The sequence below is a fragment of the Trichechus manatus genome, unplaced genomic scaffold (assembly GCF_000243295.1).
Source record: "Trichechus manatus latirostris isolate Lorelei unplaced genomic scaffold, TriManLat1.0 scaffold00240, whole genome shotgun sequence".
Lineage (NCBI taxonomy): Eukaryota > Metazoa > Chordata > Mammalia > Sirenia > Trichechidae > Trichechus > Trichechus manatus.
Genome location: NW_004444176.1, coordinates 784,724 through 809,747, shown reverse-complemented (window position 1 = coordinate 809,747; position 25,024 = coordinate 784,724). Strand labels below are relative to the sequence as shown.

The following is a 25,024-nucleotide window of genomic DNA, read 5'->3' as shown; positions in this document are numbered from 1 at the left end:
GAGTAATGTGAAACTACAAGCGTACATCATGGCAGAGAGGACAGTATCTCTCTCTTTATCCTGAATTATACAGATTATATCCCTTATTTTGTGGGTGGTTGGGGAAGGGAGTAAGTGGATGAAAAGCTCATCTGATGACATGAGACAAAGTATCTTTGTTTTTTTGAGAATAAAAGCCCCGGACAGTAATGAAGGGAGGATCTAATGTCTATAATGTCTATGAATAAGACAAAGAATAAGAATAAGGGAATTTCCACTGCTTGTCTTTATAGGTACTGTAGAAATGTTTGCTATATTTTAAAGTATGTTACATATGCAACCTTGTGTTAGCGCTACTTTAGGGGAGTGAAGAATCAGGATGATAACCAGCAGGAAGATAACAATGAAGAAAAGATTCTTCATACATAGAAACCCAGATATATAGTGAAAACTAAGAATTTCAACAGAAGCAGGAAATCAGAGCACAAGGCCATTGGGCAAAATATAAGCCCTAGCTGCTACCCGTCCCCATATCCACTTGCTCCCTCCAAGAAATACATGCAGACGTTGGAAAGGATACTGGGTTTTATTGTCATTCACAGGATAAGACATAAAGTTATTGCTATTTATACTTTAAAGAGCAAGATAAAACTAGATTTGGGGACCCCTAGGCAGGTGACTATGTCTGCGGAAAGAGACGATGGAAAAGCTCAATATATCATTGGTCAGAACAAGGCCAGGGACTGACTGCGGAACAGATCATCAATTGTTCCTATGTCAGTTCAAGTTGAAGTTGAAGAAAATTAGAACAAGTCCAGGAGAGCCAAAGTACGACCTTGAGTATATCCCAGCTGAATTTGGAGACCGTCTCAAGAATAGATTTGACACATTGAACACCAATAATGAAAGACCAGACAAGTTGTGGAATGACATCAAGGACATCATACATGAAGAAAGCAAGATGTCATTAAAAAGACAGGAAAGAAAGAAAAAACCAAAATGGATGTCAGAAGAGAATCTGAAACTTGTTCTTGAACGTAGCGTAGCTAAAGCAAAAGGAAGAAATGATGAAGTAAAAGAGCTGAACAGAAAATTTCAAAAGGCAATTCAAGAAGACAAAGTAAAGTATTATAATGAAATCTGCAAAGACCCGGAGTTAGAAAACCAAAAGGGAAGAGCATGCCTGGCATTTCTCAAGCTGAAAGAACTGAATAAAAAATTCAAGCCTCAAGTTGCAATAGTGAAGTATTCTACAGGGAAAATACTAAACGATGCAAGAAGGATGGAAAGAAGAAGTAAGGAATACACAGAGTCACTGTACCAAATAGAATTGGTTGACGTTCAACCATTTCAGAAGGTAGCAAATGATAAAGAAACAGTGGTACTAAAGGAAGAAGTCCAAACTGCCATGAAGGCATTGGCAAAAAACAAGGCTACAGGTACAGGAATTGACAGAATACCAATTGAGATGTTTCAACTAACGGATGCTGCACTGGAAATGCTCATTCGTCTATGGCAAGAAATTTGGAAGACGGTTACCTGGCCAACCGACTGGAAGATATCCATATTTGTACCCATTCTAAAGAAATGTGATCCAACCAAATGCAGAAATTATCGAATAATATCATTAATACCACACACAAGTAAAATTTTGCTGAACATCATTCAAAAGCTGTTGCAGCAGTTCATTGATAGGGAACTGCCAGAAATTCAAGCGGGATTCAGAAGAGGGCTTGGAATGAGGAATATCATTGCTGACGTCAGATGGATCACAGCTGAAAGCAGAGAATACCAGAAGGATGTTTACATGTGTTTTATTGACTATGCAAAGGCCTTCGCCTGTGTGAATCACAGCAAATTATGGGTAACATTGTGAACAGTGGGAATTCCAGGACACTTAATCATGCTCATGAGGAATCTGTACTTAGACCTACAGGCAGTCCTTAGAACAGAACAAGGGGACACTGCGTGGTTTCAAGTCAGGAAAGGTGTGTGTCAGGGTTGTATCCTTTCACCATACTTATTCAATCTGCATGCTAAACAAATAAGCCGAGAAACTAGACTATATGAAAAAGAACAGGGCATCAGGATTGGAGGAAGACTCATTAACAACCTGTGTTATGCAGATGGCACAACCTTGCTTACTGAAAACAAAGAGGACTTAACGCATTTACTGATGAAGATGAAAGACCACAGCCTTCAGTATGGATTACACCTCAACATAAACAAAACAAAAATCCTCACAACTGGGCCACTATGCAACATCACGATAAACGGAGAAAAGATTGAAGTTGTAAAGGATTTTCATTTTACTTTGATCCACAGTCAAAACCCATGAAGTAGTCAAGAAATCAAAAGATGCATTGCACTGTGCAAATCTGCTTCAAAAGACCTCTTTAAAGTGTTAAAAAGCAAAGACGTCACCTTGAAGACTAAGGTGCCACCTGACCCAAGTCATGATGTTTTCAATCACCTCATACGCATACAAAAGCTGGATGATGAATAAGGAAGACCGAAGAAGAATTGATGCCTTTGAATTGTGGTGTTGGCAAAGAATATTGAATGTACCATGGACTGCCAGAAGAATGAACAAATCTGTCTTGGAAGAAGTACAACCAGAATCGTCCTTAGAGGCAAGGATGACAAGACTATTTCTCATATACTTTGGATATGTTATCAGGAGGGATCAGTCCCTGGAGAGGGACATCATGCTTGGTAAAGTAGAGGGTCAGTGAAAAAGAGGAAGACCCTCAATGAGATGGACTGACACAGTGGCTGCAACAATGGGCTCAAATATAACGATTGTGAGGATGGCATAGGACCGGGTAGTATTTCGTTCTGTTGTACATATAGGGTTGCTATGAGTTGGAACTGACTCAATGGCATCTAACGACAATGACAACAAACCTGGTGGTGCAGTGGTTATGAGCTCAGCTGCTATCCAAAAGGTAGGCAGTTTGAATCCACCAGCTGTTCCTTGGAAACCCTATGGGGCAGTTCTACTCTGTCCCATAGGGTCACTTGGAGTAGAAATTGACTTGACGGCAAAGAGTTTGGTTTGGTTTTGGTTTAACAAAAACAACTCAACATCAGAGAATTTTCACGAAAAGATGATCTCCATTAGGACTCTATGTGCATGGAAAATGGACTGAGAGAAGGTAAATTCAGAGGAAAGAAATTGTGAGGAAGGTGGTCCCTTAAAATGTTTTAACTGGCAAGTGATTGGATGCTGTCAGACCAGGATGCTCAACTTAGGAAAACCTGATCTCGTAGTAAACATCTACTAATGACAAGGATGACAAAGCAGAGTGCAAAAATGGGTACAAATTCCCCTCCATTCATCCATGTCCTTGTAACTTGACACTGTAATTCCTCCCATGAATATGCAGAGTTTCTTTCCCTATCCTTTGAGTCTGGATTGGCCATGAAACTTGCTTAGGCCAATGGGACATTGGCACTCATGAGTCGTTTGAAAAGCATTTGTGAATTGAAGGAAAACCAAGAATCTACCACCTACCAGATATGTGATTGAGGCCATCCTAAATCATTCAGCCTAGCCACTCATCAGTTGACCACTGATGCACCAGAGAACCTGGCAGACAACAGTTGAGCTGGACCAGGCCAGAAGAACCATCCATATGACTGCTATGGATTGAATTGTGTCCCCTCCCCCAGGATATGAGTTGGAATCCTAACCCCTATACCTGTAGATGTATTCCCATTTGGGAGTAGGGTTTTCTTTGTTATGTTAATGAGGCCATATTAGTGTAGGGTGTGTCTTAAACTGAATCAGTTTTGAGCTATAAAAAGAGCAGATTAGACACAAAAGCAAGCACTAAATGGGGAAGATAGATGCCACATGAACATCAACAAGGAACAAAGGAATACCAGGTCTACAGAAGCTGAAAAGAGGATTTTCCCCCAGGGCCTACAGAGAGCTAGCCCTTCCCTATAGCCAGCGCCCTGTGCCGTACCTCCATTACCGTGAGAAAATAAATTTCTATTCTTTAATGCCACCCACTTGTGGTATTTCTGTTAAAGCAGCACTGGGAAACTAAGACAATGACCCATAGAATTGTGAAAAAAAAATAAAATGGTTATTTTGGAAATAAAATGTCTTTAATAGATCACCTAGTCCTGGTCATTGTACATATAAGGAAGCTAAAACCAAGAGGGAGATGTGACTTGCCCAAGGTAACACAGTGAGCTTCTGATTGAACCAGGACTACTGATCAGGTCCTCTGGCTCACAGACTGGGCTTTTAACCCACTAGCCATCTTGGGATCTTGGCCAGTCCTGAGGTTCTATGACTCTGTGACTCTATGGTTCTAAAATTCCAAGACAAAGCACAACAATGCCAGTGGTCCAGGAAGCCTTGGCACAAAAAAAGAACATGGTCTAGACTGAAATGCCAACCAAATAATTTTCTTCTATTTCAAAATATCAACTACACCATCATGGATACAAGCAACCCACACAGCCCAGTGTTTCTGGCATTTCCTCCAGAGATCACTATTCCCAGATTGCAGCAAATGGGCCTAACAGCCACACCCTTTGTGCCTAGAAATCTCTTGTCAAAAATACTTGATTCGAAACTGAAACTCTTTGGGGTAAGTAACACTTGTCTCAATGTATGCTGAGGGGGAAAGGGGATAGGGAAAAATATCTGGTAGCACATGTTATAAGTTAGGAACCAATTCCAATGTTTATTTCCACTCAATTCAGGAAATATGGATCACATTTCTACACTAGGTACAAGGTTCTGTGAAGAGGAAAATACGAGTTGAATAAGCCAAGGTCCTTGGGTTCTTGAAGGTCACAAAGTAAAAAATCTCCCAACTGACCATCTATGAGATTTTTCCAATCAAGTTCATGTAAAAGAAAGGAATGGAAATAATAATAATTAAGTAGAAGTCAATAGGCAATCTCCCCACCTGGGTTACTGAATTCTACAGTTTCATATTTTCCCAATGAAAAGTCAGAACTCAGTTGAGCAACATGACATGGTATTTTATATACAGGCTTTTCGCAGAAAATCCTCTTAATACTATAAGTACTCATTTTTCCATTCATCTATGTATTCCATAAACATTAATTGACTGTTTTTTATTTAGCAGTATTTCTTTCAGACAATGTGGAGGTTCAGGTATGTTTGAGGCTATAATTAGAAAACATTTGTCATTCCAAACCCCACCCTCTAAGAATGGAAAATAGAAATTAATGTTTGCTTGTATGTGTGTGTTTTTCTCAGGAAAAAAGTATAGAAATAGAGAAAGACGGTCTGCTAACACGCAGGAGTAGGCCATTAGTCTGTACTGCTTCAGCATCATGTCAAATATAATGGAATCCAAACTTCTGCTAAAGAGTTAATATTTTAACAAATATTTATTGAACTCTGTGCAAGGGGTTATGTTAGACACTGTGGGGGTTACAAAAATAAATACAACCTATTCTCTCTCATTGAGGAGAATAAATCTATAATTTGTAAGTGATAATAAGATGAAAATATTAAGAATTATATTTCAACATAGCATCTAATAAGACCCATAAATGGTGGGGGGCAGGGCAAAAGTAGAGGGAACCCAGAGAGGAAACAGTTACTTCCAGCTAAAAGGAATGCGACAACTTCATGGCAAACTTGTCATTTAAACTGGACTCTGAAGAAGGATAGAATTTCAACAAGTGGAAATGAAGAGAGAGGAGGGAGGCAGCATATGCTAGAAGGAGAAAGCACCATGAACAAAAGTATATGGTAGCATAGTCTGGGAATGGCACAGGAGAGCTGGGAGAAAATAAATTCATCTTAGAAGATGTAAGAGGATTAAAAATTTTTGCAGAGGAATAAGAAACAACCAGAAAGATAAGTTGGGGAATTTCCAAGGATATTATATTCTATCCTTACTAATTTTTATAATATAGACGAAAACCAAGCCCGTTGCTGTCTAGTCGATTCAGACTCATAGTGACCCTATAGGACAGAGTAGAACTGCCCCGTATGGTTTCCAAGGAGTGGCTAGTGGATTCCATCTGCTGACCTTTCAGTTAACAGCTGAATTCTTAACCACTGTGCCACCAAGTGGTTTCTAATATGTAAAATCTAACATATGAAATGCCCTAAAGACAAAAAAAAAAACAAATCAGTTGCGGGCAAGTTGACTCCAACTTATGGCAAACCCATGAATGTCAGAGTAGAACTGCACTCCATAGGGTTGTTTTGTTTTGTTTTTTAAACTTAGTTGCTGTTGTTGAGAATATACACAGCAGAACATACACCAATTCAGTAGTTTTTACATGTACAATTCAGTCACTTTGGTTAGGAGTTGTACAACCATTCTCATCCTCCTTTTCTGAGTTGTTTATCCCCCATTAACATTAATATCACTGCCTCCTAAGTTTCCTTTCTAATCTTTTGAATTGCTGTTGTCAATTTGATCCCATATAGATAGATTTTAAAAGAGCACAGTGCTCAAGACAGACATTCTTTACTAGTTAAAGTAAACTATTTTTTGGTTTGGGGAACACTTCAAGGGATATTTCTTGTTTAAGGTTTAAAGATTATCTCAGGGCAATAGTTTCTGGGTTTCATCCAGTCCCCATGGCTCTACAAAGTATGGATTCCATGAGAATTTGAAATTCTGTTCTGCATTTTCCTCCTTTTCGTCAGGATTCTCCTATAGAATCTTTGATCAAAATGTTCAGTAATGGTAGCTGGGCACCACCCAATTCTTCTGGTCTCATGGCAAAAGATTCAGTTATTCATGGAAGCAATTAGCCACACATTCCATTTCCTCTTCCTATTCCTGACTCCCCTTCTTCCTCTGTTGCTCCAGGTGAATAGAGACCAATTGTTGTGCCTTGAATGGCTGCTTGCAAGCTTTTAAGACCCCAGGCACTACACAACATACTAGGAGGTAGAACAGAAGCACTAAGTATGTTGTTAGGCCAGTTAACCGGGATGTCTCATGAAACCATGACCCTAAAACTCCAAACCAAAGAACCAAATCCCATGAGGTATTTGGTTGTACCTAGCAGCCTCAGCAGCTACTTTTCCCTTTCCTTTCTTTTCTTTTTCTTTTTGTCCTTGTTGTAAACATATCTATCACACAATGTGTGCCAATTCAACTTTTTATAAGTATACAATTTATTGACAGCAATGACATTGACTGGCCGCACAACCCTACTGTTAATCAATGCAATTTTCCATCACTGTAAACCAAATCTCAGTACTTCATAAGCAATAGCTCCTCCTTTCCCCCCTCCCTCCCACCTATGGTAACCCTAATAAACTTTGGTGTCTATATATTTGCCTATTCTTGTCTTTTTATATATTGTCGTTGTTAGGTGCCATCGAGTCAGTCCAACTCATAGAAACCGTGTACAACAGAATGAAACACTGCCTGGTCCTGCGCTATCCTCACAGTCATTGCTATATTTGAGCCCATTGTTGCAGCCACTGTGTCAATCCATCTCGATGAGGGCCTTCCTCTTTTTCACTGACCCTCTACCAAGCATGATGTCCTCCTCCAGGGACTGATCCCTCCTGATTAAATGTCCAAACTATGTGAGACGAAGTCTTGCCATTCTTGCTTCTAAGGAGCACTCCAGCTGTACTTCTTCAAAGACAGATATTTTCGTTCTTTTGGCAGTCCATGGTATGCTCAATATTCTTTGCCAGCACCATAATTTCAAAGGCATCAATTTTTCTTTGGTCTTCCTTATTCATTGCCTAGCTTTCACATGCATATGAGGTAATTGAAAACACCATGCCTTGGGTCAGGTGCACCTTAGTCCTCAAGGTGACATCTTTGCTTTTTAACACTTTAAAGAGGTCTTTTGCAGCAGATTTGCCCAATGCAATGAGTCTTTTGATTTCTTGACTGCTGCATCCATGAGTGTTGATTGTGGATCCAAATAAAATGAAAATCTTTGACAACTTCAATCTTTTCTCCGTTTATCATGATGTTGCTAATTGGTCCAGTTGTGAGGATTTTTGTTTTCTTTCTGTTGAGGTGTAATCTATGCTGAAGGCTGTAGTCTTTGATCTTCATCAGTAAGTAACTTCAACTCCTCTTCACTTTCAGCAAGCAAGGTTATGTCACCTGCATAACACAGGTTGTTAATGAATTTTCCTCCAATCCTGATGTGCCGTTCTTCTTCATATAGTCCAGATTCTCAGATTAATTGCTCAGCATACAGACTGAATAAGTATGGTGAAAGGATAAACCCTGATGCACACCTTTCCTGACTTTAAACCATGCAGTATCCACTTGTTCTATTTGAAAGACTGCCTCTTGATCTATGTACAGGTTCCTCATTAGCACAATTTAGTGTTCTGGAATTTCCATTCTTCGAAATATTATCCATGATTTGTTATGATTCTCACAGGCAAATGCCTTTGTATAGTCAACAAAACACAGGTAAACATCTTTCTGGTATTCTCTGCTTTCAGTCAGGATCCATCTGACATCAGCAATGATATCCGAGGTTCCACATGCTCTTCTGAATCCAGCTTAAACTTCTGGCAGTTTCCTGTCAATGTACTACTGCATCCACTTTCGAATGATGTACAGCAAAATTTTACTTGCCTGTGATACTAATGATATTATTCAATAATTTCCGTGTTCAGTTGGATCACTTTTCTTTGGAATAGGCATAAATATGGATTTCTTCCAGTCGGTTGGCCAGGTAGCTCTCTTCCAAATTTTTTGGCATAAACAAGTCAGTACTTCCAGCACTGCATCCATTTGTTGAAATATCTTTTTATATAAGTCATACATATTTGTCGTTTCATGAGTGACTTATTTCACTCAGCATAATGTCTTCAAGTTCCATCCACATCATAGCATGTATCAAGACTTCATTTCTCTTATTGGCTGAGTAGTATTCCATTGTATGTATGTAACTTAATTTTGTATATCCATTCATCCATTGATGGACACCTAGGTTGTTTTCACCCTTTGGTTATTGTAAATAGACCTTAGGGTTTTTGATGGCTGAGTTTTTGGAAGTAGATGCCAGGCTTTTCTTCTAAGGTGCCTCTGGGTAAACTGTAACTGTCAACCTTTGGGTTAGTGGCTGAGCACACGAACCATTTGCACCACTCAGGGACTCCCAGAATGACCTAAGGAGCTTTATAAAATACATGCAGAGTCTCTAGACCTCATCCCAGAATTACTGAACTGCAATTTTGAGGGGGGTAGGGGCTTATAAATCTGTATTCTCTGAATTAATCTGAAGATCACCGGATTTGGGAGACATTTTTAAAACACTGTTGAGAAGAGCAATTGGATGGGACTTGCATTTTAGAATCTTACTTCAGCATGGACACAACATTGAAATAGAAAAAAAGGAGGTTGGGGCAGAAAGGTCAGTTAGAAAACAATATTAATAATTGAAATGGAGTCCCTGAGTTTGTTGCAAACAGGTAAACACTCAGCCATTAACCAAAAGGTTGGCAGTTCAAATCCACCCAGAGATACCTCAGAAGAAAGACCTGCTGATCTACTTCTGATCACAGCCATTGAAAACCCTATGGAGCATAGTGCTACTCTGAAATTCATGGGGTTGCCATGAGTTGGAATCAACTCGACAGCAACTGGTTTTTATTAAGGTGAACTTACTGTCAAAACATCAGGCTTCTTCCTTGCAAGAGCAATATTTGTTTCTATAATATTTAGGGAATTAAGGAGCAGAAGAGAATGTACGCTACCTGTTGGAGCTCACTTCCAAGAAGGAAAGAGAAGGATGCTGGGCTCTGATTTCCCACTTCCTTCTTTGAAACTCATCAATTGTAGATGGAAAAAGGCCAGGAATACCTCAACATACATCTCTACATATGGGAGAGATTTAGGGTGTACAAAATAAGTGCCCTTACGTTGGACACAACAGTGAAAACAAAAAGAAAAAAGTCAAATACTTCTGTTTTGTAAGTAAAAATAGCCGAAAGGTCAGCAGTTCAAATCCACCAGCCATTCCTTGGACTCGACAGCAATGGGTTTGGTTTTAACGGGTTGGTACTTTTTGCCCTGGTGGCATAGTAGGTAAGCACTAATGGCTGCTAACCAAAAGATCGTCAGTTCAAATCCAACAGCCACTCCTTGGAAACCCTATGGGGCAGTTCTACTCTGTCCTATGGGGTCGCTACGAGTCAGAATCGACTCAATGGCAACAGATTCGGTTTTTTGGGTTTTGGTACTTTTTGACTGTTGGAGATTGAGGAATATTAACTGAAGATGACATTAAGACTTCAATCCTAAGAAAATTATGGTGCCAAAAATAGAGACAGAGAAGGCAGAAAGAAGATGAGTTTTAAAAAGAGTAAAGAAAGCTTGTTTTTGGACATGTTGAATATAAGGTATTAGTGGGACATATAAGTTGTGGATGTTTGACAAGAGCTAGATATGAGTGTCTGGAATTGAGAAAAATGATATAATTTAAGATTCACCTAGTTAAAGATGATAGTTGCTATGGAAGTAAATTATATTACTCAGACCAAGGTGAACTGAAATTAAAAAACATTCTTTGGACATTTTTACCAAAGGACATACCTTCCATTTTTATGTAACATCTTTATGTATTCTGTATACCTTATGTTACATTTTATGTGTCAATTTAGATAATACTCATAAGTCTTCCCTGGCATTTGTCGCACTACTACTTGGTGTTGCATTACAGTGGCCCAGGGAAGAAAAATAAATAAATAGAAAAGATGGGGACACCCGTGAGGAATGTGCTCCTTTAAACAATCAACTACACGAGACCAAACAGTCAACATTTACCCAAAAGCAAAGATGAGAAGGCAAGGAGGGACAGAGAAACTGGATGGATGGAAATGGGGCAGGTGGGGTGGGAATGATAAGAGTGCCAACACATTGCGGGGATTGTAACCAATGTCACGGAACAATTTGTATATGAATTGTTGAATAGGAATCTAATTTGCTGAGTAAACTTTCACCTAAGACACAATATTTTGTTTTAAATGGAGAGTGCTCTGATCCCAGGAGAGTGGCAATACCTCCACAGGTTCAGAGTATTGGTCATCTTCAGGAGGGTTTTCTCATGGTCCTTCTCAGTTTGAGGCCAGGCTGTTATGGTGACTTAGAATTCAGTGCTTCTCAAACTTTAGTGTTGATATTAACCACTTAGAGAGCTTTTTAAGACACAAATTTCTCAGCCCCACCTAGAAATTCTATTCAATAAGTATAGGATAAACCTGTTGCCTTTGAGTTGAGTCCAACTCATGGCAACCCCATGTGTGTCTGAGTAGAACTCCACTCCATAAGATTTTTAACAGCTGTGATTTTTTTGAAAGTAGATCACCAAGTCTTTCTTCCTAGGTGTCTCTGGGTAGATTTGAACCACCAATCTTTTGGTTAGTAGTCAAACACTTAAACATTAGCACCACCCAGGAACTTCCAATTATGGGATAGGGCCTCATAGTTTGCATTTTTTAACTAATCTCCAGGTGATGCGGATGTTGCTAGTCCATGAATATATTTTTAGGAACACTGATTTAGATCATTTTCTCTATCACCAATACCAGACGGAAGGACTAACAAAATACCTAGGACCACGGTAAAGGGGCTTCTACTATCCTTCCCTTGTTTACAAAACAGGGAGTTTGCCAAATCCTTTCAACCAGAAGGAGATTTTCTAAAGTGAACCCAGAACTTTGCTTTTTCCTCACCATGACTTTTTCACTATTTGTAGGCTATCCAGATCGTGTTTGGAATGATGCACTTTTCTTCTGGAATGATCATCCTTTTCACCTTTGTAGACCCATACCCGCGGTTTCCCTTTATATTTATTACAGGATATCCATTCTGGGGCTCCATTTTGGTAAGTATAGTCAATTGAGTCCAACTTGAAGCCATGGCAAGTTGGGGCTTGGGGCTGGGGATGTTAGGGAACAGCCATGGGGATGTTAAGGAGTTCTTAGTTATGAAATGAGCTAGATTCATTTGACAGATCAGGGTACTCGTTATATACTTTGAAAAGTACAAAGAAAAAAAAACCAATAAAAGAAAGAAATCTACCTTCATTGAAGTTATTCCCTCATGATTCATCAGTTACTGATATGCCATCATCTAGTGTGTACTTTTTTTGGATCTTAAAGCTGTTTATTTGCCCATTCATTCATTAATTCAAAATGAGTCACTATCAGTTATGAGCAAGATGCACAGAGCAAGGCAATGACAATCGAAGGTTAATAAAGCACAGGCCCTTCTGGCAACAAGCTCTTACTCTAGCAAGTGAGAAAAGCAGGTAAACAGATAATTTCAAGGCAGTGTGATACATGGTATCACAGAAGGGCAGAACGTGTTTACTTAAGCAAAGAGGAAGAAGCAATTTATCCTTTGGAGACGCAGAGAAGGGAGAAGGTTTCTCAGATGTGCCTTTAAGCTGCACAAAGGCATTTATTTAATTATATTTAATAACATTCCATAAACGTTAATTTAGCACCTAATTTAGTGCCAAAGAATGAGCAGTTGAGTGGAGAGTTGAATAATTCCCACAGGGAGTGATGAGTAGTTATGGAGGACACACAGCCCACCTTTATAGTAAGGCACCTACCGAAATGGAGGGGAGTTTTCCCAGAGACATTCTCAGCTCCACCAAGTTTTGAAGGATGAGTGGTTAATCAGGAGAGGACACCTACAGAGGAATGGGATGGGGAAGGGCTGAGTGTGAGGGACAGGAATATCTTATTGCATGCCAAGGGAGAAGCAGGAGCAAAAGGCTAAATGTATGGAAGAGTTCAGCACAGGGAGTGGAGGGATGAGGCTGGAGAAATGGGCCCTCATATTCCAGGCTAAGGGGCTAGTAGTATTTTTCACATGGATGTGCTGTAATCAGATCTGAAGTTTCCATTAGATAGTTATGCTACCACATATGACTCACCTCCATGAAAATGCTGGGATTTTGCAGAATTCCCAGCATGTTAGCTGCAAATCCACCGTATTTTCCCATTCAAGATAATGCATTTGATTGCTAATGGGTAGAAGGGATATTTCCTATAGGAATAATGGAATCTGATCTAATTGTTTATAAACTGATTTGACACCAGTGTGTCATGCTATCAAAACTGAAGTCACAATAGGTACAAAAAGAGATAAGAAAACTCAAGCTGTAAGATTAAAAAAAAAAACTCATAAAATAAATTTAAAAAAAAAATTCATGTTCCAAATTTCTGACCCAGTATTTTGTCTACTGTTCATTTGTGGACAGTCTTACAAGGCATCTTACCCTTCTTACTGCATTTGAGGATTGTGTGAACCAGTAAAGAGAATTTGCAAACAAAGCGGGGAGAGACATAATCTGTAAGAACTCCTTAATATCAGCTAAACATGACATCCATTAAGATATTGATTCTTTTTAACAGTTCATTAATTCTGGAGCCTTCCTAATTGCAGTGAAAAAGAAAAACACAGACACTCTGGTGAGATACATTTTCGTCTTCTTAAAAACTTTTAACTTTGCAATACTTCATTCTAGCCTTGAAGAGGAATTTGGAAAATCATCAGGCCACCATAATTCTACAAACTGCCAAGTTAGCATTGGGACCAGTCAATTGCATTTGCCTCCTTTATTTCATATAATCATAGAACATTAGTTTGTCTCTCTATGAAAGAGAACAGAAGAGAGTTTCCTAGGCCTTCCAGTTTAATTCTTATTTTATAAATTAAGGCACTGAGGCATAAAATAGTTAAATGGCTTGTCCAAAGTTCCCAACCAATTAATGGTAGAATGGGTCTCAAGCATTCCAGTTACTCACCCATTCATTCTTTTTATAAGTATTTTCAATGCCTACTGCATACCAACCATCCCTGGATGGACCAAACAGTTAAGCATTAGACTACGAGCCAAAAGGTTGGCATTTTGAACCCACCCAGAGGCTCCTCAGAAGACAACCCTGACAATCTGCTTCAGAAAGGTCAGAGCTTTAAAACCCTAGAGAGAAGTTCTACTCTGCACTCATAATGGAGTTGCCATGAGTCAAGATCAACTTGACAGCAACTGATAACAACTGCTTGCCAGAAAATTTGACAGGCACTAGCTTGACTCATATGAAAGGCACACTGTGTAGACATCCTAATTAAACCATTAACAGAACTGAGATATAAAGAATGCATAAGTACGAAATTTTAATTTATAGATATATTATAAGTAGAGTACTTTTACTTTTCTTAAAGAAGCAAAGAGTTGAGATTTCAGTTAATAAGGCAATAACTGATTTCAGCAAGGAGTATCTCTCATAAATCTGTAGTTTTAGGAAGAAATTAAAATTGCAGGGAATTTCAGTATTTAATTAAGCACAAGAGTCTTAAACAAAAATGTAAACAGACCATGGCTTTTGCCAAAGCATCAAAATGCAATGCAACATAGCTATTCCTATACCCCCAAATACACCTTTTTTGTGCCTTGTGCACGTCTCCTCACCAACTAACTACAGTAGGCACAGAATGTGGGGGATGGAAAAGTTAATAAAGTTCACTGGATACCTTCATTCTGTGGATAAGGATCCTGAAGCCAAAGAAGTGAAGTTACTCACACCAGATCACACATCCGTTTGATGACACTGGTGAGGCTGTGATTGAAGTCATGCTCCCCAGTCTCCCAGCCTATTGCTTTGTCTACTGCACAAGTTGGGCCTAAGTGATTCCATTATGTTCTTATTCTCTTTCAGATGATAGTCAGCCGAATGATGAATTCTCTTAGCGCCTTGGGAGCATTAGCTGGAATCATTCTCTTCTCATTTGGTCTCACACTAGATCAACACTACATTTGTGGCTTTTCTAACCAACATAGTCAATGCCATGCCATTACCACCTTGTTAGTTGTAAGTATGTTATATCTCTAGGGTGAGGAGTAATGGGCTTAATCAAAAAGAGGTATCTGCATCCAATTAGCACTCTCTATATTTTGTTGTAGACACATGTATTTTCTTTTATTCACATTTACTGAATTCATAATATTTGATAAACATTATTCCAGGCATTGTGGAAGAGAAAAATAAAAACATTACAATCCCACCTTTAGGAATTCACAGATGGGTAGAAGAGGTAAGCCATATGCACAAATATTATAAAAGAGAGAATGATATACTAAAAGAAAAATATAGATACAGCAGTATGGTAGTAGCTCACAAACCTAGATGTACACTGAGATCGTGAGTGGAATGTTGTTATGGTTTTGGTTTTGGTTGGCTTCTGGTAGACTGGACTTCTGGTAAATCATGGTAGACTGAACGCAGGCATTTATTTCTGATCTTTCCCAAATACCACTAAAAGTAAAGGAATAAAAAAAGTATGAATTCGTAAGGAGAGAAAAAATATACAAGACTCGTCAAAAATTGTTGACTCCACAGCAACTAACAACAAGAGGAGTCTGGGGTGGAACTGGTTAGAATTTGCAAACTAGAGGAGTTGCTGGGACAGTCAGTGGTCTCATTACTGGAACACATGAATTCACATGGCATTACTGTCAAAACAGTTTCTCTTTGGTCTTAACCTAACATACGGCTCTGAAGAACCTTATGTTAAAACCTGAAACTTAGATATTTTGCATACTGTGCTTTGGTTAACTTAAACAATTTGATGAATCATAGTACAGTTGTTTCTCAAATCATAGTTTCTGTTTTACTTCTTAGTAATCCTCAGTCACCTTCACTAAAACAAATAAAGACTATGAAGACTACAAAAAGGAAAAAGGAGAAGCAACTAAACTGACAGCTTCAACTTCTCAAAAGCAACAACAAAAACCGTAGGATAATAGACTAATATCTTTAATGTGCTGGGAAAAAAAAGCCATTAAAAAATAATCTATCATTACTCATGAAAATATAAGAACGAAGATGAACTGAAGGATTTTCCAAATATACAAAAACTTAGTTTTCCACCTTCAGACCTTAATTAAAGCAATAATAAAGGATGAATTCCAAACAGAAAGAAATGATAGCACACTAAGATACAAGAAGGAATGAAGAACAAAGAATGTGATAAACGTATGGACAAATATAAATGAATATTTTTTGTGCAAAACAGTAGTGATAGTGATATCTATTGGGATTAAAAATAAAAGTTTAAAATAACCAGACAACATTAACATATAAGTTAGCAATGGAGCAAAATGGAGTTGAAATGTTTGCTAAGGTCTCTTGTTTTACCTAAGAAGAGCGTAAAGATTTGATTAATTTTAAACTTTGATAAGTTATGTTTTAATGCTTATTTTGTTGTTGTTAGGTGCCTTCAAATTTGTTTTGACTCATAGGGACCCTATGTACAACAGAACGAAACACTGATCAGTCTCTTGTGCCATCCTTACAATCCTTGCTATGTTTGAGCCCATTATTGCAGTCATTGTGTCAATCCATCTCACTGACGGTCTTCCTCTTTTTTGCTGATCCTTTTCATTGCCAAGCATGCCAGGGACTGGTCCCTCCTAAAAAACAAGTCCAAAGTATGTGAGACATAGTCTCGCTATCCTTGCTTCTAATGAGCTTTCTGTCTGTACTTCTTCAAAGACATATTTGTTTGTTCTTTTGGCAGTCCATGGAATATTCAATATTCTTCACCAACACCATAATCCAAAGACATCAATTCTTCTTCAATCTTCCTTATTCATTGTTCAGCTTTCACATGCATATGAGGCAATTGAAAATATCATGGCTTGGGTCAGGTGCACCTTAGTCCTCAAAGTGATATCTTTGCTTCTGAACACTTTATAGAGGTCTTTTGCAGCAGATTTGCCCAATACAATACGTCATTTGATTTCTTGACTGCTTCTTCCATGGGTGTTGATTGTGGATCCAAGTAAAATGAAATCCTTTATAACTTCAATACTTTCTCCATTTATTATGATGTTGCTTATTGGTCCAGTTGTGAGGATTTTTGTTTTATGTTGAGGTGTAATCCATACTGAAGGCTGTCATCTTTTATCTTTATCAGTAAGTGCTTCAAGTCCTCTTCACTTTCAGCAAGCAAGGTTGTGTCACCTATATATCGAAGGTGTTAATGAGTCTTCCTCCAATCCTGATGCCATGTTCTTCTTCTGATAGTCCACCTTCTCAGATTATTTGCTCAGCATAGGGATTGAATAAGTACGGTGAAAGGATACAACCCTGATGCACAACTTTCCTGATTTTAAACCATGCAATATCACTTTGTTCTGTTCAAGTGACTGCCTCTTTGTCTAAGTACAGATTCCTCATGAGCACAATTAAGTGTTCTGAAATTCCCATTCTTTGCAATGTTACCCATAATTTGTTATGATCCACACAGTTGAATGCCTTTGCATAATCAATAAAACACAGGTAAACATCTTTCTGGTATTCTCTGTTTTCAGCCAAGATCCATCTGACATCAGCAATGATATCCCTGGTTCCACATCCTCTTCTGAATCCAGACTGAACTTCTGGCATTTCCCTGTAGATGTACTACTGTGACCGTTTTTAATTATCCAGTAAAACTTTACTTGTGTGTGATATTAATGATATTGTTTGATAATTTCTGCATTCTGTGGGATCACCTTTCTTTGGAATTGGCACAAATATGGATCTCTTCCAGTTGGTTGGCCAAGTAGCTGTCTTCCAAATTTCTTGGCATAGGCAAATGGGCGCTTTCAGCAATGCATCCATTCGTTGAAATATCTCAACTGGTATTCCAACCATTCCTGAAGCCTTGTTTTTCCCCAATGTCTTCAGTGCAGCTTGGACTTCTTCCTTCAGTACCATAGGTTCCTGATCATATGCTACCTCCTGAAATGGTTGAACGTCGGCCAATTCTTTTTGGTATAGCGACTCTGTGTATTCCTTCCACCTTCTTTCGATGCTTCCTGCGTCATTAAATATTTTCCCCGTAGAATCTTTCGATATTGCAACTCAAGGCTTGAATTTTTTCTTCAGTTCTTTCAGCTTGAGAAATGCAAGTGCATTTCTTGTCTTCTTAATGACCTTTTGCTTTCTTCTTGTATGATGCCTTTGATGTCATTCCACAGCTCGTCCGGTCTTTGGTGATTAGCATTCAATGCATCAAATTTATTCTGGAAATGGTCTCTAAATTCAGGTGGGATATACTCAAGATTGTACTTTGGCTCCCGTGAACCTGTGCTAATTTTCTTCAGCTTCAACATGACTTTGCATATGAGCAATTGTTGGTCTCTTCTGCAGTTGGCCCCCAGCCTGTTCTGACTGATGATATTGAGCTTTTCCATTATCCCTTTCCACAGATGTAGTCGATTTTATTCCAATTATTTAAGTCAATTTAATGCTTATGGTTCCAGTAAAAGTAAGAAATTAGAGCTAACAGAAATACTTAATCCAATGTGCCCAACAACAGAATACACATTTTTATAATATGTACTACAAATATTAGCCATATTTTGGGAATTAAAAAAGTACAGACTAAAGCCAAAGGCTGATGTCATACAGTGTATGTTCTATGTAATAAAACCATAAAGCAATGATAAAAAATAATTTCAAAAAACCTCTTATAGTTGGATACTGAGAAATATGTTTCAAAGTAATTATTGGGTCAGAGAAGAAATCATAATGGAAATCTTAAGATGTTTTGAAATAAAAGATCAAAAAATTGTATTAAAAAAACTAAAACAATGTTTTTAAGACAATCTATAGCCTTGAAATGTAGATATTAAAAAATATGAAAGTTTGAAAAATAATGGTCCAAGAATTAATCACAGGGAATTGGGAAAAGCAGAGTAAATTAACACAAAGAAAGGAAAATAAAGGAAATAATATATAAAACTAAGCAGAAATAAATAAAGTAGAAAATATGCCTACATAAGAAGGAATCAAAATAGTCAACAGTTGGTTCTTTGAAAATGCCAATAAAATTTACAAATTTTTTTCACTTTTGGTTATGACAGAGCAGTATATATCAGATCAACTTTCCAACTGAGAACCACTTTAAAATCTGGTTAAAATATCAATACAGATGAAAAATAACATAGTAGCCAAGATTTGAAGTAGAAGGATCATGTAAATAAATGTACACACTGAAGTAAACCCAAAATTCTCCATCACTTTCCCCCTAGAGGTATTTACTGATTCCTAAGAGGAGCAGGGTAAATATTTCGGAAGCCAAGCAGAAATAGGAAGTGGCAAAAAAGCTAAGCAGAGAAGTGCTGAGAAGACAAACAAACAAATAAAAATGCTGGTCAGAGTTCACCAATAAAGAGGGGGTCTGGTAAACACCCAGGATTTCACTTGTGAAGAAAGAATACATCCTAGAACTGAGGGCAAGCATGAAATAGACCAGCCTCCACAACACTGAAATCCCTGAATTATTTTAATCCATGATTGAATCTAGGTAACCTTCCCCTAATCTAGCTGCCTGCTGGAAGAAAATTAAATCTTTTTTAGAAAAAGACAATAATTTAGAATTTCTACCACTTTTTATATATTATGTTTATTATTTGGTTAAAATATATATATATATATATATATATATACACTAGTAACACCAGAAAATAGGGCTGAATGTCTGAAAAACAAAACAAACAAAAAAATGATAATAAACTACCCAGAAGTGATCCAGGTGGTAGTGTTATCAGACAGAGATAATTAGGGTAGTTATAACGAGCCGTGACGCTGCAGTGGTTGAGAGCTATGGCTAATAACTAAAAGGTTGGCGGTTTGAATTTGCCAGGTACTCCTTGGAAACCCTATGGGGCAGTTCTACTCTGTCCGATGGGGTTGCTATGAGTCAGAATCGACTCAACGGCAACGGGTTCGGTTTTGGGGATTTTTTGGTTTTGGTTTTTCTTTTTTATTTTATGATTGTTATATTCAGAAAGAAGGGGACAAGCTGGAAAATATTACCAGAGAACAGACAACCATTAGAAAGAATCAAATAGAACTTATAAAACTGAAAAATATGATAACTGAAATGAGCTCTCAATAGAGTTATCAGCATATTATTAGCATCAAAGGAGAAGATAAGTAGAAAGGAAGAGAGTCAGTATCAAATATCAAGACTAAAGCCTGAAGAGAATAAAATGATTGCAAACACTAGAAATAACATCAGGGACATATGGTGCAGAATAAAAAGATGTGACTGACATATGAACTGGAGAGCCAGAAAACTTTTTCTCTTTTAAGAGAAAAAAGCAGTAAAAGCAATAATTGAAAAAATGCTGGATGATAATTTTCTAGAACTGATAAAAGATAAGATACAGACAGATTCAAATAGCTCTATGAACCACAAGCAGCAAAAAAAAAAAAAACTCATATAAGCACATCATAGTGAAATTGCTGGGAAGAAAACAAAAGGATAAAGAGAAAAACCTAAAAAGCAGTGGGAGGGATGAGTGGGAGGAATACAACCCACTCAAAGGAACAAAGGACAAACTTCCACCTGACTTTCAGTTGAGAACTGATGGAATCCAGAAGACAATGGAATGACATTTTTAAACTGCTGAAACACAAAAATGTCCACCTAGAATTCTATGCCTGGTAAAATGTCCTTCAGATGAGACATTGGGAAAATATGGCATTGGCAAGCCTGCACTAAAAAGTATACTAAAGGGATTTCTTTAGGCAGAAGAGAAATGATACCAAAAGAAAACACAGAAAATACTGGAAGGAATAAAGAGCATTGAAAATGCTAAATGTGAGAGTGAACCTAAAAGCATATTGAATGTTTTAAACAAATAATAATTTCTTGTGGGATTCAAACTATTTGTATCAGTAAGATTAGTGACAAAAGTGGCACAGAAGTCAAGAAAGGGATAAATAGAATTAAGGTAATCTTTTATATGTTAGCCTTGTCTGTGGAAGAGTACAAGTATCACATTGTGGTGTCTATTGCAAGTTAAGTAGCCCTGGTGACACAGTGGTTAAGCACTCAGCTGCTAACTGATAGGTAGGTGGTTCAAATTCACCAGCTGCCCTGTAGGAGAAAGATGTTACAGTCTCCTCCTGTAAAGATTGTTGTTGTTAGGTGCCGTCAAGTTGGTTCGGCTCATAGCAACCCTATGCACAACAGAACAAAACACTGCCAGGTCCTGCGCCATCCTCACTTTCGTTGCTATGTTTGAGCCCATTGTTGCAGCCACTGTGTCAATTCATCTCGCTGAGGGTCTTCCTCTTTCCAGTTGACCCTTTACTTTACTAAGCATGATGTCCTTCTCCAGGGACTGGTCCCTCCTGATAACATGTCCAAATTATGCGAGCCGAAGTCTCACCATCATCGCTTTCAAGGAGCACTCTGACTGTATTTCTTCTAAAACAGACTTGTTTGTTCTTTTGGCAATCCATGGTATGTATATTCAATATTCTTCACCAACACCATAATTCAAAGACATCAATTCTTCTTCAGTCTTCCTTATTCATTGTCCAGCTTTCACATGCATATGAGGTGACTGAAAATATCATGGCTTAGGTTAGGTACACCTTAGTCCTCAAAGTGATATCTTTGCTTTTCAATACTTTAAAGAGGTCTTTTGCAGCAGATTTGCCCAATGCAATATGTCATTTAATTTCCTGACTGCTGTTTCCTTGGGTGTTTATTGTGGATCCAATTAAAATGAAGTCTTTGACAACTTCAACATTTTCTTCATTTATCATGACGTTGCTTATTGGTACAGTTGTGAGGATTTTTGTTTTCTTTATGTTGACATGCAATCCACACTGAAGGCTGTGGTCTTTGATCTTCATCAGTAAGTGCTTCAAGTCCTCTCCACTTTCAGCAAGCAGGATTGTGTCATCTGCACATCACAGGTTGTTAATGAGTCTTCCACCAATCCTGATGCCACACTCTTCTTCATATAGTCCACCTTCTTGAATTATTTGCTCAGCATACAAATTGAATAAGTATGGTGAAAGGATACAACCCTGACACATACCTTTCTTGATTTTAAACCTTGCAGTATCCTCTTGCTCTTTTTGAACGACTGCCTCCTGGTCTATGAACAGATTCTACATGAGCACAATTAAGTGTTCTGGAATTCCCACTCTTCGCAATGTTATCAATAATTTGTTATGATCCACACAGGCAAAGCCCTTTGCATAGTCAATAAAACACAGGTAAACATCTTTCTGGTTTTCACCACCTTCAGCCAAGATCCATCTGACATCAGCAATGATATCCGTGGTTCCACATCTTCTTCTGAATCTGGCTTGAATTTTTGGCAATTCCTTGTCGATGCACTACCGCAACAACTCTTGAATGATCTTCAGCAAAATTTTACTTGTGTGTGATATCGATCTTGTTCAATAATTTTCACATTCTATTGGATCACCTGTCTTCGGAATGGGCACAAATATGGATCTTTTCCAGCTGGTTGGTCAGGTAGCTAGCTGTCTTCCAAATTTCTTGGCATAGACGAGTGAGCACCTCCAGCACTGCATCCATTTGTTGAAACATCTCAGTTGGTATTCTGTCAATTCCTGGAGCCTTGTTTTTCTCCAATGCCTTCAGTGCAGCTTGGACTTCTTCCTTCAGTGTCATTGGTTCATGATCATATGCTATCTCCCAAAATTGTTGAATGTTGACCGGTTCTTTTTGGTACATTACTCTGTGTAGTCCTTCCATCTTCTTTTGGTGCTTCCTGAATCATTCAATATTTTGCCCACAGAATCCTTCAATATTGCAACTCAAAGCTTGAATTTTTCTTCAGTTATTTCAGCTTAAGAAATTCCAAGCATGCTCCTTCCTTTTAGTTTTCTAACTCCAGGTTTTTTCACATTTCATTATAATATTTTAGTTTGCCTTCTCCGGCTGCCCTTTGAAATCTTCTGTTCAGCTCTTTTACATCATCATTTCTTCCATTCGCTTTAGCGACTCTATGTTCAACAGCAAGTTTCAGAGTCTTTTCTGACATCCATTTTGGTCTTTTCTTTCTTGTCTTTTTAATGACCTTTTGCTTTCTTCACGTATGATGCCCTTGATGTCTTCTTACAACTCGTCTGGCATCAAATCTATTCTTGAGATGGTTCCAAATTCAAGTGAGGTATACTCAAGGTTGTATTTTGGCTCTTGTGGACTTGTTTTAATTTTCTTCAGCTTCAACTTGAACTTGCATATGAGCAATTGATGGTCTGTTCTGCAGTCAGTCCCTGGCCTTGTTCTGACTGATGATATTAAGCTTTTCCATCATCTCTTTCCACAGATGTAGTCGATTTGATTCCTGTGTTTTCTATCCAGTAAGGTCCATGTGTATAGTCACCATTTATGTTGTTGAAAAAAGGTATTTGCAATGAAGAAGTCATTGATCTTAAAAAATTCTATCATTCAATCTCCGGTGTCATTTCTATCCATATATCCATTATCCACAGCAATATCCATAGTCACCACTAAAAGCATATTGTTTGAAATGTATAATGAGCAAACTTATTGAAATTTAAAACTAGAGTAATAAAAACAGTTTAGTAACTCAAAATTTTGAAAGAAAAGAAAAAACAAATAATAAAATAAAGGAACAAATAAGAAAGATTTAGACTTAAATATATATGTAATTACATTAAAGGTAAACTACTCTGAATAAAAGGCAAAGTTTGTCAGAGTGAATTAAAAAGAAAACTGTAGTCTGTTTACAAGAGACACATATTCTAATGACAAACAAGTGGACTTTATGGTAGGAAGCATTACCAGACATAGAATAAGAGGCCTTTCATAATGACCAAAGGGTCAATCCACAAGAAATCACAATTTTATATTCAAAGTGTGCATATACCTAACAAGAGTCAAGAACATAACAGAAAAATAGACAAAGAATAAGAGGAATGAATTTACACAGAAATAAAATCTAACAGCCAAACACTTACAGAGCAATGCTCAAATTCACTAGTAGTCAGAGAAATGTCAGTTAAATGAACAATGGACTAACATTTACATTCATTAGACCGGGCAAAAATTAAAACACTTACCTCTGGCAACGACATGGTAAAAAGGATGCTCTTGCATATCATCGTTCTGATAGAATAGAAATGTGAAAGGTTACTACCACTTTGGAAATCAAAGGGACAAGGTCTATTTATATGAAAGATATACGGAAGTTTTAGCCCAGGTATCTAGCTTCACTGCAGTTAAACCACGGATTTATAAAAGTATGTGCACCAAAATGCTTATTGCAGCATTATTCAGAGTGGTAAGAAAGGGAAGGAAATGAAAGAAAAAAGGAAGGGGAAGGGAGGAGAAGGAGGAGGAAAAAGAGAAAAAAGGAAAAAGAAAGAGGGTGAAGGAGGAGAAGAAGAAATAATAGAAATAAGTTCCTGTCACTGTATAATAAGTGAATAAATTATGGCAAACTACAGCATTAAATATTGTGTGACCATTAAAACCCATGTGGCTCTAAAATTAGTTTTTCAACCTATAGTTGAAACATGATAGACAAGCATGTTTATAGAACAGAATGACAACCATATTAATCCTTGTAACTTTAATGTAAAATACAGCTCTCAGAAGCTTCTAAATCTTAATTGACATAGCACTAATACGTCCAACCTCTGGGCTAATAAGAAGGTATGTATCCTAATATGTACTCTTGGTCACCAAAATACAAAACATTTTTAGAGACCTTTTGCAGTGATGAGAGCACAATATGCTACTGTCGGCCTATGCTTCTTTTATGTCTCTTTTTCTGCATGGTCCTCTTTTTTTTCTGGGCCCCATGTAGCTGTACAAGCTCTAGCGTGATGCCGGGGAATTTTTCCTCTAACCTGGATATTGTTACCTCACTGTAATCAGAAAAACCAGTACTGTGCTAACACCATGTCTCTTCTTCATTTTTCTTCTTCTTCTGTTACAGGGAATTTTGATTATGTTGATGATCTTCACCATTATTGAGTTTTTCATTGCTCTGTCTTTCTCAATCTTCTGGGGCCAATAAGCTTGTTGCGATTATGAGGAATGGTGTTGAATAGCGCTGTGAAAATAAAGATGTGTTATAACATCATTAGAGATGAATTGTGCTCGTGAAGAAAAGCCAAAAGGAGCATAGAATCTTAAGGCTGAGAACTCTTTGCAGCAAAAGGGAGTGATTCAAAAAGGTGGAAGGAGGATTGGCAACATTTTGGCTGATAAAACCC

The 25,024-nt window shown here is 37.8% G+C and overlaps 1 protein-coding gene across 1 annotated transcript; it reads left to right on the top strand.

Annotated features, from left to right (window-relative positions):
- The first annotated feature begins 4,300 nt into the window (after window positions 1-4,300).
- MS4A5 (membrane spanning 4-domains A5) lies at window positions 4,301-24,825 on the top strand. The gene is made up of 5 exons (XM_004389321.2): window positions 4,301-4,589; window positions 11,689-11,817; window positions 13,361-13,417; window positions 14,666-14,818; window positions 24,745-24,825. Exons 1-5 carry the CDS (start codon window positions 4,302-4,304, stop codon window positions 24,823-24,825), a joined length of 708 nt encoding a protein of 235 aa, XP_004389378.2. The 5' UTR covers window position 4,301.
- The last annotated feature ends 199 nt before the right edge of the window (window positions 24,826-25,024 follow it).

What these genes read in the sequence shown, in the direction of transcription:
- MS4A5 (XM_004389321.2), top strand. Translation starts at nt 4,302, where the DNA reads ATGGTTCTAAAATTCCAAGACAAAGCACAACAATGCCAGTGGTCCAGG. An exon ending in CATTCTGGGGCTCCATTTTG is followed by an intron (nt 11,818 to 13,360) that starts GTAAGTATAGTC and finishes TCTTTTTAACAG; the next exon opens with TTCATTAATTCTGGAGCCTT. An exon ending in CCATTACCACCTTGTTAGTT is followed by an intron (nt 14,819 to 24,744) that starts GTAAGTATGTTA and finishes CTTCTGTTACAG; the next exon opens with GGAATTTTGATTATGTTGAT.